The sequence below is a fragment of the Aulonocara stuartgranti genome, assembly GCF_965226115.1.
Source record: "Aulonocara stuartgranti genome assembly, chromosome: 16".
NCBI lineage: Eukaryota > Metazoa > Chordata > Actinopteri > Cichliformes > Cichlidae > Aulonocara > Aulonocara stuartgranti.
The window spans coordinates 3,201,683-3,218,521 of NC_138952.1; the positions used below are offsets into that span (position 1 = coordinate 3,201,683).

At 39.5% G+C, this 16,839-nt stretch overlaps 1 protein-coding gene across 2 annotated transcripts in view; it reads left to right on the forward strand.

Annotated features, from left to right (window-relative positions):
- ramp1 (receptor activity modifying protein 1) overlaps positions 1-16,839 on the forward strand; it is a 71,235-nt gene that overhangs the window by 26,301 nt on the left and 28,095 nt on the right. Inside the window, exon 2 of one of the 2 annotated variants that reach the window (XM_082508154.1) lies at positions 12,436-12,574. In XM_082508154.1, coding sequence (XP_082364280.1) covers positions 12,436-12,574 — 139 coding nt within the window. The remainder of the gene's footprint in view (positions 1-12,435; positions 12,575-16,839) is intronic. The other variant, XM_082508155.1, reaches the window with a different exon arrangement.

Sequence of the window (16,839 nt, forward strand, 5' to 3'; positions counted from 1 at the left end):
CCTTGTTGCCTGGCCTGTTGCTGGGCATTTAATATGGTTTGATAAATCTATGGGGGACTATTATTTACAGTGAGGGAGCATAAATACAAATAAATCTAATTTATTGACCACTTTTCATGATGTTCAAAACAGTGATGCAGAGAGCTTAGCCTGAATCCACTTCATTATATCGGCGCTCATATGAACCACAAATCCATATAGATCTCCAGGCAGGGGTTATCTAATCACATTAATCACATCGAGTGTAACGATAACAAGCACATTTGTCTGATTATTTTCATTTATTTATTACTGCTAGTTTTCCCCTGTTTATGCCGTATTATTACATCCGAAAAGAACACCAATAAAATATTCAGGCGACGTGTTTGAGCTGTTTATTTTTATTCTGACAGTAAGTTCGGGGTAGGGTCCTGTTAGCTCTCTACACAGAGTAGTGACTGAGAAGCACAAGCACGCTGTGTTTTACTGGAGCTGGAGGCTGAGTGTGATGCTTAACAGTAACAGATCTTCAGTGATTTCCTGTTTCTTTTGCAGAAAAATAGTTTAAATATGAATATGGAAATGGACAATGGTCATTTATATTCTTTTCTTTGTCATAAATGTTCTGTTTTCCTATGCTCAGCTAACTGGTTTGCTACATATCGTCCATGATCGTGGCGTCAGTTTTCTTATCTAAATTCAAACGTTCAGGTTTAATGTCGTATCTAAATGTTGGATTAATACTATAAGAAGAACTTTAACAACCATAAAAATGCATAAAATAAAGTAATGATGTAACAACTGATGCAAAATAATGAGTAGAACCAGTCGTAAAATTCTTAAATTATCTTCAAACTTAACAATAGAGTAGAAACAAAAAAGCACTTCAGCCTCTTTAGGTTAAAAACCCAGAGCCTTTATTAAACCCCTAAATTGAAAGCACTCATGAAAAGCTGTAATTGTTTGATGTGAAAATTGAAAGCACTTTGTACGAAGCCACTTTTGTAGCCTTTGTGTGTGTGAGTGTGTAGGAGGGTGTGGGAGTGGGTGAGATTGTGTGTATGCATCTATTTTTCTGATTCTTCAGCTCTTTTTTTTTCTTTGCTGCTGTGGCAGCTTCAAGCGTTGATAATAACGATAAGAGTACCTGGGAGAGAAAGAGGGGCTTGTTGAGCTTCACGGTCATCTCAAGTCACTGCATTGTGAATGGGGTTGTGTGTACGTTGCGCTACGCTCGAGGTTTCTCTGAAGGAAATCATTCCTCTGTTGTTCTCTCTGTCTCTCACTTCAATTATCTGAGAACTTTCCAGGATGTTAGTTCCTACCCTCGAGGTCTCCAGCTGTCTGATTAGGACAGAGAGGTGGAGGAAAGGACTAATTTGTGTGTACGCGAGTGTGAGTGACAGGGCTAGAGGCGAGGCCGTAACAAGATGTAATGACGGCGGCTGATGTATCGCTACCGGCGTTCCTTTCTGCTAATTCGTCACATACTTCACGCACTGCTCGCCAGAAAACAAGCAAGCAGCGATGACTCACTTCATCCAGATCATTTGTATCCAGCTGTGGTAAACAGCCAATTTGTACTCCGCTGGCTTTGTCGCCCTATTGTGTGGTCTCAAAAAGCACTCGCTGATCAGCTGTCGAACATAAAGTGGTAGGTGAAATTACACACCTCGTAGCACATAAGCGCACAACCTTCAGGGTTGGCATTTTGAATTTTCACATCACTGTGGCCAACGTGTGGAAAATTGCTTTCATATTTCATTGTTGCTCTCTGAGACCTATAATTTATATCACAGGAATACAGTAATGAAACTGTGGACTCCACAAGTCATTGGTTCTGTATAACATATTATCAAGTAGATCATTTCTGTATTTCTGTTGTAGAGGTGAGATAAGTAAGTTTAGCTGTGGGACTTCTTAGTTGTATATATAATTTCATACGATGTATCACATATTCATTTAATGGAAATATGAAAGCGTGGTAAAGCTATAGATGGGCTGCCATTAATACAACAACATCACACCACCCATACAATGCTTTATCTGTCACACACACTGCTAATTTAATGACTGGGAAGGGGATTTTTTTCCCCCCACAAGTTTGGCCTGTGGGAACATGTTTGTTTGTCTTTGGGGGGGTTTATGTACATGTTCATAAACTAGCCTACTTCTGTTCAACTATCTGTATTTCAGGCAAAGTAAAAAAAAATCAAGAAGTGGAGGAGAAATAATTGCTGCTTCAGTGCAAACATATTGCAGATTGCTGCAGATAGTTGTGATGAGGTCAGTAACTAACTGAGAGACATAGAGACTAAAACAAACAAAGCAAAACCAGATATATTAGTGGCATCTATTTCAAACTTTGCAAAACATCAAACAAAGTTTGTAATTTTTGCTTTTCTAATCAGTGATGTCACAGTCATCTTTTAATACCCAATCACTGTTGACTAAATAGGTTTTGGGTTTTTTTTTCGGTTACTTATCATTTACCCGTGTATGCATGACTTCCATGTCCAAATACAGCAGGGCTCACATGTTTTTACATGATTCTTAATTAAATAAGCTGGTTGTTTTTAAAATATGTGCATGTCAGAACGGTGGCCATAAAACAACTAATTAGTGACGTGTGAGACGTCTCTGTGGGATTTTAGTCTCTCAGCAAACATTCTTTTCACCGTCCACATACAGAGACCTGCATTCAAAGCTGTTAAAAACTGGCTTGTGATTTTAATATTACTTTTCCATTTGCTGTATCACTGTGGTTCTGGTCATGTTTCTGCCTGCAGAAAAGGGAACACGCATTGATTTTTCTTAGAAGTTTACTGAACTGTGCTACCAGAAACATTCTCTAAACTTTCCTAGTGAGAACAAAGGCACAGGAGCCGTTGAATGTGTGTGCTTTTATAAAAATATGTATAAAACCTGGTTAACTTTATAAAATCTAAATTGAGCCGTCAGATAGGTGGGAAGAGAAACAGGCTTCTGTTTTCCTCTTATCCTCCACTGCTCCCTGAACTGAGATGATTCATGAATATAATGTGCTTTAAAGTCAAAGAAGTGGGTGTTTTGTTATTAAGCTGGGTTATGAAGCAGCATTGGTCAAAACAAAAATTCTGAACAGAGGCCAAAGATAAAGACTTCCTTCTCCATGAATCATCGCTGAGAAAATGATGAAAATGAGACAGGAGGAAGCAGACAGGAGTGACAGAGAGAAGAATGCCCGTCCATTTGTGAACATCAGCTCTCGCGATCTAATTAGTCTTCAGGCTGTTGACAGCAAACATCTGGCTGCCTCTCTCATGCCTGTTTGTCACTTCCACACGGGAAGAAAACGGCTTCATCCGTGACTCAACTCTGTCCTCGAGGAATCTTTTGCAGAACATCTGCTATAGCCGGTGTATCAAGAGTCCATCATTCACAAAGTGCTTTAGCTGGACTTTAAACCACCTGTGTCCTTGTAGCTGTGCTCATCACGTCTGTCACTTAAAATATTGATGACTGCAACGATAAAGTGACAGAGCTATCAAATATAGAGGTTCTTTGCACAGATTATTTGGAAGTAAAACCAAAATGCTGACCCTTATAGTAGCTTTGCATGGTTAACAGTTAAAAAATAATCATTATTTATCTTATACCAAGCCTTTGTGCAGCTTTTCAGTTGATTCAGAGTCTGAAACAAGCTGGTTTAATCCATCCATTTGCTTCAACTTTCACAGTTGTGAAATTTCTTCTGCAGCCAAACTGGGGTTTTGGTTCATTTAAAAAAAAAAAAAAATCCATAAATTCATAATTATTCTTGATTTCTTACACCGCAGGTTTACCTGCACTGTTCCTGTCAGCTGTAGTTTCTTATTTGCATCACAAACATGTGGGAACACTTACTAAAACTTGCAGAACAGCTGAGGGGTGACTGAGACTACATCCACACTAGGCCAGATAGACTTGAAAACGGCGTTTTCGTCTGAAAACACTCCGCGTCCACACTAGCGCTTTTTTAGTCGTTTTCAGAGAGTTGTGCGTCCACATTGAAACAGCCGAAAACACTTACGTTCCAGTCCTACGCATGCGTGAAACGCAAGAAGATTCGGCCTGCCTCATTTCTGTCTGCTGCTTATTTACTTTCCGGCTCTTTGAAACGTCGCTGCAGAATGTTGAGGAAAAGCATGCAGCGAGTTTTTTAAATGGACTAACAATGAGGTGGAGTTGTTGCTGCGAGTAACACAAAAGTACAAAGTTGCAAAAGTGAGTGAGAATTAAATAAGTTTGAAGAAAAGCTCTCTGCAGCATGTACAGACTGATATTAATCTTTAATAGGACTGTCAAACAAAACAACTGCTGTATAATGTCCTCCGCTATCTTTTTTTAATTGGTCACATGACTGCATCACATGATGCGTCATCATTTTAGAAAGTCTGCGTTTTCACTGTCCACGCTGCAACACAAACGCACCGTCTTCAAATGTATGCGTTTTCAAGAGCGTTTTCAAAACGCTGCGTTTTTCCTTGGGGAAAACGCCGTCTCAGTGTGGACGAGAGGCCAAAACGGAGAGAAAACGATGCGTGTGGACGTAGCCTGAGACAAAGTTTCAGAAACATTAGCTCTAACAGGCTGATGATGACAGTCACATTATTACTGACAAATACACAGAGATACATAAGTAACTTTTGGTCTGTCAAAAATAAAATTCACAGGATGGCGATAAGATGAAGGAAGTATTGCGGGGCTAGTATTGTCTGCCTCCCACGCTCACAGGCATGCTTTCCAATCACAGGAGATCAAATTGTCTGCTGCAGAGGCCACAGCTGAAACTTTTGAAAATGCCCCCAATCTGCTTCATCAAGCCATCATCAAGCATTGCACTGAATTTGCATTTTACTCCCAGGAGCTGCTTCCTCTGCCAAGCTCTGCTGCTGTGTGTACCACTGCCGGATGCTGCTGAGGAACATGTTAGTAATTCATGAGAAAACAACCTCTGACTTAACAAAATGCTACAGATTACATTTTTATTCATGCTTATTTGTCGTGGCTGGTGGTTTCTGGTGTTCATGGTTTCTAATGTGGTTTGTTATAAAACTATTTGCAAACTGTGTCTAAAACTAAAATGGGATCATAGAGGATTCTGTGTAATGTTCTGGAAACATCTTGCACTGCACGGAGATTTTTCACATCCCAGTGAAAAACTAGTCTTCCACTTTCTCCCATTCATTAGATGTTTCAAAAAGGAAATTTTCCACAGCTTCAACATCTTTTACATTCTGGGAATGAGTCAGAGCAGAAAAATGAAATAAAAAAAAGTCCAATTCCACAGACAACATGTTTTGAAGTGTGGCTTCATCTATATTTAGACATTTACTTCATCTGACTAGAATATCGTCATCTGCTCCTGCACTCCTCTTTCTGTGTTTGCTTTGAATGAAGTACCTGAATTTTTCACTGATGTTCTGCTCTGTGTTAAACTATCTGCCTTAATGTTGCATTAATTTCCTGCTTGATTCTCACATATTGTTTCTGCGTAGCTTCAAACACTGAAATATTTTGCAGTGTGATGGAACAACAGCAGATTGTGAACTGTGAAGCTAGACGTCAGGACCTGTGTGTTTGGGCATTCACTAACATTTCATATGTGAAAATTCACTGCTCTGAGGAAATCTGATGGTCAAAATCATAACTGTGAAGCACGCAAACACAAACACAAACAGATACATTCTTTCAGCAGTCAGTTTGTGAGATGCAGCTCCTTTGTCTCGCTGCAAGGCTTGTTGTTAGTGTCTTTCTGAATTTAGTCACTTATTTAGCTTGCATGATGATGAGCACGCAAAACAGATTATAAATAGATAGATAGTTCAATGCTATCTCTCTCGCACACATAATAACACACATAAACAGAGCATCCTGAAGCAGCATGGGATTCTTAGAGACAAAGAAGAAATAGTGGAGTGTTAAAGATCAAAGACACTGGCATGCACATGGAAAACTATGCCATCTTCTTATGTATTAGTTACCCTTACTAATTAAGATCAACAGCATACTTGCACCTATAACAACATCCTTAATTCATGGGAAAAGACATTTCAGGCCGCTTCACTTTAAATAATCCCAACTCAGAAGAGACAAACTTTTCCCCTTAAACAAGAGGAATGATTGAAGGAAGTAATTACCTCCATCAAACAGGAGGAAATTACAGGAAGGAAGGGCAAGTCAACACGGTGAAGAAAAAACTTTTTTACAATCAGAAAATCAATTTCTAGAAATAAATTTGTCTCCAGCGTCTGCTTCTTGTCTGAGGATGGAGGATAAGGTGCAGATGTGAAAGTCTAAAGGTGGCATTATTTTTAGTTGCAGCTCGAAATCAATACGTGGTCGCGGGAGAAAATGGGAAAATCTTCAGTCAATCACGACCTTTCCTTCAGATTCATCATGTTCTGCCTTTGCTCTGTGTGTCTGGAACATAAAATTGATTTGACAAGAAGAGGTACATGTTAGAGCAACAGGACAGGGCATCTCGTGTTAAAGAAAAAACTTTTTATCAAAGACACTTTGGGATATTTCAGTCCAACTATTTGTCAAGTTACCCAAGAAAAGATCAGGCAGATAAATGTTATTCCAAGTTGAGTTTGTTTTTCCATTGGACTGGAAGATAAATGTAGAGTTTCCACACGACCAGGAAATGCTGATATCTTCTGTTGCTACATTACCAACCACTCTGTTTCTGGTTGAAGACAACCTAATGGAAGGTTTTTGGCCACAGTGCTGCTGCCTCCCCAGGTCTCATACTGGCAGCAGTTCCTGTATTTAAATACCCGATAAATTAACTGGTAGAATGAAGCAAAACTGGGTCGAAAACGTGACAGGTCTACGCTGAAAATGAGTCTGCATGTGACAAATGTGCAATATGGCCCTTTTCTTACTGTGTGTGCAAATTTGGCTAATTTTGCTGTAGTGGTCAAATAATACCTCATACTATACTTGTGATCCATACAGAATTTATTTAGTACACATCAGTATGTAATTTCTTGCTTCTCTTAGGCTTTCTCACAAATCAGTTAGCTCAGTTAGCCCACTCACTGTGGAATTTATCGTGTGAACATGGTCTTAGGGTCTTGCAACCACTACTGATTGCTGGATGTAAATTTAAACAGAGAGACCAACCAATTTATGCACTATGAGGCTTATTGTGCTCAGTATTTGCAGACGCTTGCTTTCAGGTGAAGGTTTGAGGAGTGTGGAAACATACATTTTATGTAAGAGAAGGCTAAAAGGCTAACAACACCAATGCAGAAGCCCCTTAAAGCTGCATTCTCTGCAGGATACAACGCTACTGGTGCCAAATCACAAAAACAGTTGCGTCAAAACCCCCAAAATCAGACGAACCCCTATGAGCAAGCACTTGGCGACAGTGAGAAGCAAATTCTTCCTTTAAACAGGAAGAAACCTCCGGCAGAACCAGGCTCAGCGAGGGGCGGGGCCATCTGCCATCAGAGAAGAAAAGGAACATCATCTTTAGCTCAAGAGTGTCCAGTTTGTCTCAGTTTCAAAATTCAGTGGCAGCTATGATGAAAACAATAACCAACCAATGGCTGATGTAACGGATCATTTTTTGTGTTGTAAATTAAAAATGATTTTCCCTTCTCCCTGCACAGACCTGATTCTACAATAACATCATCAAAAATCATCCTTTCATCCCTTCATATTTCAAACTCCCCATCACTTGGATGTGAATCATTTTGGGGCACTTACTCAAACTAGTTATCCTCAACAGGCACTTGTGTGGATTCACACCTCACTTTTGTTTAAACAATGAAGGCAGCCACTGTAAATGGTCACAGTTTTGCTTGTTGTGCCAGTTCCTCAGTGGAAATCAGTAGCAACCCCGTCCTCAGTACGGCATCATGAAGAATTATGTAGATGTTGGGCAAGTGTGGAAAACACAATTTATGGCCAACGAAAGCATTCATCATTAATAACGGGAGTAGGGAGTAGAGCCACCTTTATTAATCATAGTGGAAAATAAGGGAGTCCAACATGTGGGAGTCAGGACTTTGTGATCCAGTGCATATTTGTGCTTAATCTATTTTTAACCATAACAAACTGGTTTTGTTTTATAAACCTAGCAATAACTCTGTGCAGAAAATACTGAAATGGTTGCATTCTGATGCTTGTGTTCTGTTCTGGTCAGTTTGAAGTGTTGGAATTACTGTCAGGATGTGATAGAGAAAAAAATATGGAAAAATCTCTATTTCTCTGTTTCAGCCTCCGTTTCTTCTCTCTACACCATTTCTGTCTCGCAAACATGTTCACTTGATCCTACTCTTTGATCACCATCTTTGAATCCGGTCGTGTGAGCCTTTTCATCCTCTTTCCTCACAGCGGGACTTTTAGTGTGAATGTACACAAGCTGTTTGCTCATATTTCCTCCACTTTGTACAGATTTGTTTTTAAACCATCCTCATGATGATACTGTGTAGTGCCCCAAAGTCCCTTTGCTCTGCACCAACAGACAAACACTGACACGTGTAGTTGTAATAAATGTCATGCGCGCAACCCACAGTTGCATTTTCCTTACAGCAGTGTAAGATTTATTCCCAAGAGTATTGTTACAACAAAGAAGTAATCAACCAATCAATTGACTTACTTTTTAAGTTTATTTGTAAACTTGCTCATTTTTGATAGAAAATAATTAAAGTCTCAAGTCAGTTTCTTCTGAAGAAGCTATTCTGTGGAATAGATCGCCTCTGTGTAAAGCATGTATTTACTGCCATTATCAGACCTTTTTACCTTGAAGGCTTTTAAAGATAAACAGTCGTACAGGGGTTTCTTATTTGAGCCTCTTTTATTTTCACTTCATATCATTCATGCAGATGATGAGCTAATATTATACTGGGAAAAAGACAGCCAGAAAGCATCCTACATCGTTACAGAGGCAGATGCTTACTAAATCATGTCAACCCAGCTCCTCCTGTGATGGAAGGAACTTGAAATAGTTGAAAAAAGACATTTTTGTTCTGCCGTAGTAACATTTTGGGAAAGGCTCTGTTGCAACAGGCCTGTCACCGCTACACAGAGCTCTAAAAGTCAAATAATCAAAGAATCTTAAAGTGGACCCTGAACTCGATGGGGATCCAGGGTAGCTGAATTAGCGAAGGTGTGATTTGTGAATACTGAGACGACTCGCAGCGCTGTTGTGACCAACCTTTAGACGCTCCAAAGAGACTTTGTTAAGAGAACGCTGAGTCAAATGCGTCCCCAAAGATCTGCCACTTGAGGATATTCTGAGGACACACAACGTTCCTCTTTACAACACGTTCTGTACAACTGGCCTGTTTGTTTGTGTGGGTTGCTGGGGGTTTGCATCATGCAGTGAATTCTCCTACAGAACAATCCTGATTTGTTGTGCTGCCATCAAGGTGTTTCTTTAAGATAAGCAACAAGGCTTGTGCTCATCTTCATGTTTTTTGTTCATTTTTGTGGCAGTGTTTGTTTGAGTGCTTTGAAAAAATGGAACTTATTCTCTTACAAATAAACCAGTTTCACTCCTGGTGTTAGCAGAATACAACCAGTCACCAGTCTAAATCACCTGTGGGCTCTCCTTTGCATTAACTAGCACCGAAACAACAACCAGCTTCCCAAAAACATCATGTGTTTAATTGTGATACTTTCTGATATTTTAACACTAGATGTAAATTAAAGCTGTGACTTGACCTTAATATAGTTTCCATTTATTAATTTCAGATATTCTGAAGCACACAGCGATGTAAGATCAAAAAGTGTTTGCATATATCTCAAAATTCTATATTGTTGTTACTAATGAGTCCTAATAAGTACACTAAAATTCACAAAATGGTTTGTCCACTTCACAAAACTCCCAGAAGACTCCAGAAGTAATAAGATTTCAGCAAGCTGCCAAAGGAGGGATTAATAGAGACGAATATAGAAGATTCACTGGGAAAAGGAAAACAGCTGAATAGAAATGAAGGCGGTTGTAATAAGAACGCAAAACAAGACAAAAGGTGATAAAAGGCTTAGGGAGTGAGTAAACGCTGGAGGGAAACAGGAAGAGGAAGAATGATGAAAGAGATTGATTTCTGTGTCGTGATAATTCAGTATTTCCTTTTAGCAAAATACCGCCGTGGAATTTATTGTAGAAATATATATTGTTTTCTCTTTTTTAACAGTTAGTTGTGCAGTTTTGTGGGAGACCTTTTAATGTGAAAATCTCCGTCCTGAGACATGACTTCATTGGTAGTGTCTACCTTTAAAAAAGAGACGTCTCTATATGCTGGTCAAAGTAGAAGGTTATCGTGTTTAAATTATGCATTTGTTATTTTCGGGGAGTGAGCACTAATAATTAGTATTATGAGTAATTATGAGTAAGATGTGCTTTAGAGTGATGTGGGTGTCACATACAGGTTGGAAGATCAGTAGAGAGTGTCAGAAAAAGAGATGGGCAGTAAAGTGTTAAAAGTAATGCGTTTGAGTATCGAGTAAAGTAAGGGATTACTATTGCAAATAATTAGATTACTGTTACTCTCCCATAAGCACGCTGCGTTAGAAAACCGTGATGTTGTTTGTGAGAGTGTCTCATGACAATGACGTATGAGCGTGCAACGTCCGTGGCAGCAACAGACGTGTGTAGATCAACAATAGATAATATGGAGGAAGCCGGATGTGTGGAAGTACTGACATTACTACAAAAACATTAGTCCCCTGTTCACTCTGCGTGGGAAGAAAACTTCTTTCTACAACGAAAAATTTAACTTCAGATCTGAGCAAGCTCCATGCACGCTGCCACGGGAATGTGAAATTCACAGAGAAACCCTCGGATCCCCCCACTGACATGACCGCTGCGGCACCGGGCAAACCTCCCACTCCTGCTAAACAGGTGGAAATAGATTTAAGAGTGACAGGACTCAGTGCTGCTGAGCCTTTGATTTTATTTATTTTTGCTGTGTTTTATTTGCATCTGTTTGAAAGTTTGCTGGAAAATTTGCAGAATTTGCTTGATGCTTAAAGTTAAAAGATTAAAACTAATAAAACAAGTTTTGATTCAACTTTATATGATGGGTTATGCTGAAAAAATTAGAATTGGCCTGAAATGTCTTGAGGTTGTGTGTCATGTTTTTAAAAAGCAACTAAGTAATAAAGTAACTAACTGCTTTTGAAAATCAGTAAAGCAACGATAACTTTCTTTTAGAAGTAATCAGTAATAAGTAACTAATTACTATTACAACATTGGTCAGAAAGAGTTCAAGTTGTCAAGTTTATGACTGTGATGAAAAAAGAAAGCTGAAGCTGTCAGATATGTAAGAAGAACACCTTAAAAATATAATATTATAAATTAATGTAGTTATCGATTTATTGTCGGTTCTACATTTTTTACCTTTAATGGCCTTCATTGGTCGATACATAATTACTTTTACGCCCGAACTCTAAAGTCTGTTTTTAATTCCTAATACTTACATTCAACAAACCTTCCAGTTTTATTCGTCTCTGTTGTGACTGATAAAAAAATAAAAAGCTGGGGCTTCAACGTTGCAACAACGTTGCAACAAATTGAAACTCTTTTTTTTTACTCTTGCATAACAAAAATTTACAAATCTGTGAAAATGCTGATATTTAGCATCTCATTTGCATTTTCAGCCTAACGTTTCTGAAATGCAGCGTGTCACTGCAGGAGAGGTTTTATATTTGACCTTGTGACTCTTCACCCTGTTTGTTTCTGAGTAATTTGGCTGAATAATCTGAGCATTTACACCCACACGGGCAGGGAAATAAACAAAGGTTGAAAAGTTAACTAGTGAGGTGTAAAAGCACTGATACTCTGAATGCAGAGAAATTACCAATTTCCTTAAGCCCAGAGCTTTTATGTGGAGCTTACCACAGCTGCAGTCTTCTCGCATTATTCTTTTACGACATGTCGTTTTTAACCGATACTACTGTATCTTGAATGGGTGTTACCAAACATCTTTGCCATCACATACTTTCTTACCTGCGTTACATCATTTGTCACACAGTCCTTCTGTTAATATGTCAAAGTGTCCCTCTCAGCATCTGGAGCACTCTCCCTCATGTCCACCAAGAATTTACCGGAAACGTTGGTGTTCAGTTTGTCTCGTCTGTCTCTCATCTGTCTGTTTGTGGTTTTGGAGGTCTTGTACGGCAGTGATAAAGCTTACACTGTGTCAGCAGACTGTCATCTTCAACAGATGGGGAAATGGATCAGTTTGCATTGATCCACAAAAGGTGGCAGCAGTTACAGACACTCTCTTGAGTGTTGCCCTCTGCCGTCATCCCGCTGCGGCCAGAGCTCTTTGCATTACACTTTTTAAAAGTTGGAAAAAGTTGTTAGCCCTGCACTGAATTATGCATTGTGCTGCGATCCAACTTACATTCAGCCCACTTTCCTTCATTATTCTAACGCCGTCCTTCCCTTTTCTTCCCTCCCCTTTCTCTCAGCAGCGTCTCAGTGTGTGTCAGCGCTGGGCTGCGGACCTCACTACGAATACGCTATTGAGGATTTCTGCCTGGGCAAGTTCAGACTGGACATGCAAGAGCTGGATCAGAGACACTGGTGTAACTGGGAGGACACAGTCGAGTGAGTGGGATAATCACAGTCTCATGCACACATGCACACAAAGAGAGAGAGAGAAGCAGCCAGACATGAATGAAATCTGTTTTATATTCACACTAACACGAACAGGACATGGTGACATTTTGGTGAGGCATTAAAAAGCAATTTCATCCTTTTTTTGTTAGGTTTTATGCACTTAGAGCAATAAAAATGCTTAAATTGTCACTGTGATGTCTTCCAAAAAGCCTTGGTTTCATTCTGTTATCACCACACAAAACACATGATTTTTTTAAATTAATAATCCTCCTGTGTTTTTTTTTTAAATCGAAACAATAAGGCAGCGATACATCGTTACATAAAAAATCTGTATATTTGTTCATCCCTCACTTGAGCTGTTGCATTTTTTTCAGCTTTGGTTAGAGTCCAAAGGCTGATTATGTACTGAGTGAGAGACTACAGAGAAAGACAGTGAGTTGGAAAAAGGGGGGTAGAAGGGATTCAGAGAAACAGTCTGAACAAAAGCAGCACGCCTCTGGCATAAACACAGATCTTTTTGTGCGTGAGCAAATATTATCTTTGTGCTCGCTGCAAAAAACGGCAGCATCGTCACAGCTTTTCAGATTTGCTTTTACAATTTGAGAACATAAATTACAATTAAGTAATCACATAAATACCCCCCCCCCCCCCCCACACACACACACACACCTCCCACCTGACTGTGTTTTAAGAACATGTTTGTATTTAAAACGGTCAGCTGTCTCCATCAGGTCTGACCTTACTTTGCACAAATAAACTCTATTTTCATACCTTCATCCGTCTGTACCTGCGATAACACTGAGTAATTGCTGAGATCTGGCATCTTAGAAATAGAATTTAGTTTAACAACGGAAAAACTTTTCAAACAATTAGATCTCGAATAACATTTGAGTACGTGTCTGATGCTGCATTTTCATTTGCACTTGCACGACATGTAGTGAGAAGACTGTGCCAGGACGCTGTAAGTAGTTTTTTATTAAAATAATAAACTAAACACATCCAGGAACATGTTCAGTACTGTGCAAACGTCTTGAAAAATCCCTCATTTCATTAGATTTTGCTTCCAAGGAGCCAGACTTTCTTCTGATGGTCTTGAGTAATAGTTCTCCAGGATTTGTGAAGGAGTTTTGGACATATAAAAAGTATAAAAGTGGTCACAGCAAATATTTACTGACCTTATATTCCATGTGTTTGCAAATGTTTCAATAAATCGCTGCACCTATTGGCCACTTTTCTAGCAAAGTTTAGAGAAATGCGTGGTGACTTTTATGCAGTGCTGTATGTTTATATATTCAGATAAATGTTAGTTTAACCCTTCTGCAGGGTCTTTTTAGTGATATCACTGCTTTCCAAGGTCCTAGCAATAAATTTGGTCAAATTTATCTGGATGTAGAAGTCATTAAACCGTAGGGTTTAAGTGCGTGCATTATCAAAGATCTCAGGGAGACTTAAAAACCAGATAAAAAGCATGTAATTATCAAACTTTTCTTCTGTTTTTCAAAAGGTTTGCTCTGTCGTGATTAAATGTGCATAACTTTTCCTTCAAGGGTAAACGCAGGGTTTATTTGTCAGTAATGATTTATGTGTTATATCATGTCAGCATTTAATTTAAGTTAAAAAATAACCTTATTTCTTTAATCTGTAGACCTTGTTCCACATACTCGAGAACCATGATGTGTTTAGTAGACTATCTGAGCTCATTTAAACATCCTCATCTTGCTTCTCTACAAGAAATACACTTCAAAGGTTACTTCCACACGTGCAGTTTATCAGTTCATCGACGCTTGTGTACAAATACTGGACAACTTTGTAAATCCCAAATAAAAAAAGGTTTTATCAAATGTATGTAGTATTTAATTTCTCCATAATTTATATATATTTTTTGGTCTGAAACAAAACAGGAAGCGGGAAAAGAAAAAAAGGAAAAAGAAAAAAAAGGGAATGACGGACCGAAATGTCAAAAACAGTCCAGCTGAGTAAGAAAGGTCAAATATCAGGACAGTCGCTCCCCTTCGAGGAAGTGCTGCGTTCGGGCAAAGATTCCTCTGGAGAGTTCTAATTCAGTTCCAATGACATTTTGTCTGTGTGTGTGTGTGTGTGTGTGTGTGTGTGTGTGTAGGGGCAGTTGCATGGGGCTCCTTCCTACCACTCAGTGTGCCTCAGCTGTTAAAAGTAGTAACGTTCCTCAGCTATCTTGTCTCACTTCTGTCCTCTGCTGTCACAACTATCACATCAGCCGGGGTTTATACGCGGCTCCCACCGCATCGAATACTTAACACTGTCCTTATGTTCACTGCAGCATACATTATTAAATGCCTCTGCGTATTTTCCTCACAATACTTCTATTAGATGTCTGAAGCTTTCGCACAGGAAAAAAAAAGGCTCAAAGGCCGCCTAACTGACTTTGCATGCCCATCTATTTCTGCATTACGGCATAAATTTAATTAAATACAGTATTTCATCTTTATTTTATCTTTACAGCTATCTCCTCTTTCATCTGATGGAAAGGGGAACAGCTTCTTTTTTTTATCCCTCATAACTACAGTCAAATGTTTTTCTATTTCCTTCATTCCCCTGCTTCTTCCACAATCCCTTCTGCTCCATATTTTAATGTGTTTTCCGTTGCTCCCTATCATCCCTTTTCCCCTCTGCTGTATTATTTCCCTCTGCAAAGTTGCTAATGCTATATTGCACGTCCTCTTTTGGTTAAGTAACATCTCAAATACATTTGGTATCCCCGAGTCCCTCGTGCAGCTATTTTTGTGTCACAGCACTATTTGTTCCCCTGTCGAGAGAGTGTGCTGTAACGTCCCCCATCTCGTCCAGAGTGACGCCCTGCGCAGATACCGCATCATTGCTCAATAACACACCATAAATTAGAGACATTTTGAGGCTGGTGGAGGAAACAGGTGCATTGCACGATCCATTGCACCGATATGAGTTTGACTCGCAGGTGACGGCACTAATCACCGAGCTGCTGTAAAGCTCATCAGCAGAAAATCCAGTCACATCTTTGCATTCCTGATCGGTCTGCAGCGTGTGAGATGCAGCCGTCACCGTGTGATCATTTTAAATAAGATGACCTCCTGACACAAGACTTTTTAGGGAGGTGTGCTTAAATAAGCGTATTTTCCACAGGAGCCAGTTTGATTCTGTGAGAGTGACGATAACAACACTGCCACAGAGCCAATCAGCAAGAAAATGCTTTTGCAGCCTTTGCAAGAAAGAACGAGATAATTGAAATATCTGAGGCGCTCGCATGATGTGACCTTTACTTTTTTTTTCCCTCCAGCATCGTAGCGTTCAGATAAACCTTCTGCATGCATTTCAAGAGATTTTCCCGTGTACTAGAGATAAAACTACAAGTTTTATCTACATGCTGGCAAATCGTAAATATTTTACAGTTTTTGAATTAATGCTGTTAATGTTTAGCATCATTAATATTCTTTTTCTTCCTACCATCCATCTGCTGTGTTTCTTGGGTTAGTCAGCTAATCGTGACACGTTGATGCATTGCTGTGCTCAGTGTAGCTTAGCATAGCCCCCAGCGTGCACACACTCTCTTTCTTTCACTGTGCAGACATTTGTTCTGCAACACTCTGATAATTGATTTATTTTGCTAGAGTTGTCTAATCTCTCACAGCGTACGTCAGGGCCTGTGCTAATTTTTGACTATGCTGCATTCATGTGCAGCAGTTTAAATGTTGCCTCATAATTTGGATCTGCTCACCGTGTTTAATCGAATCTATAGCTCAAGTTTCACGAGTGAAATTCACGAGGTCAAATGTGAGCGTCGAGCCTGTGCACGGTAATGACGTTTAAATGTTAAGTGCAGGACGTGTGGCTCAGTGAGTCCATTTAACATCCGCTGTCGAGCTTGTTTAGACACTTTCAGCATCGCTGCGCGAGGACAGGAAAAAGAACACAATCATCTCATCACTGCTGAAAGTTAAAAACACAAACAAAAAAACTGTAACGCCTCTTTGCCCCCAAAGAATTACAGCTTGCATAAAACAGAGCAAAGAATTGGAAAAGGAAAGTAGGCAACCTGGTTCCTCAGAGGCAGAGGAAAAGACGCCGATGCTTATTTGTACATCCAGAACGACAACAGGAAGATGCAAAAACAACAATGCGTTTTTAATGTCCCCACAACTAGAGGAAGTGTCAGCGGCACCGCCAGTTTATCAGCAGTGGGATCTTTAATTGAAACTAATCAACTTATTGTGCTACGTGATGCCCTGCTGTGGTTTTGT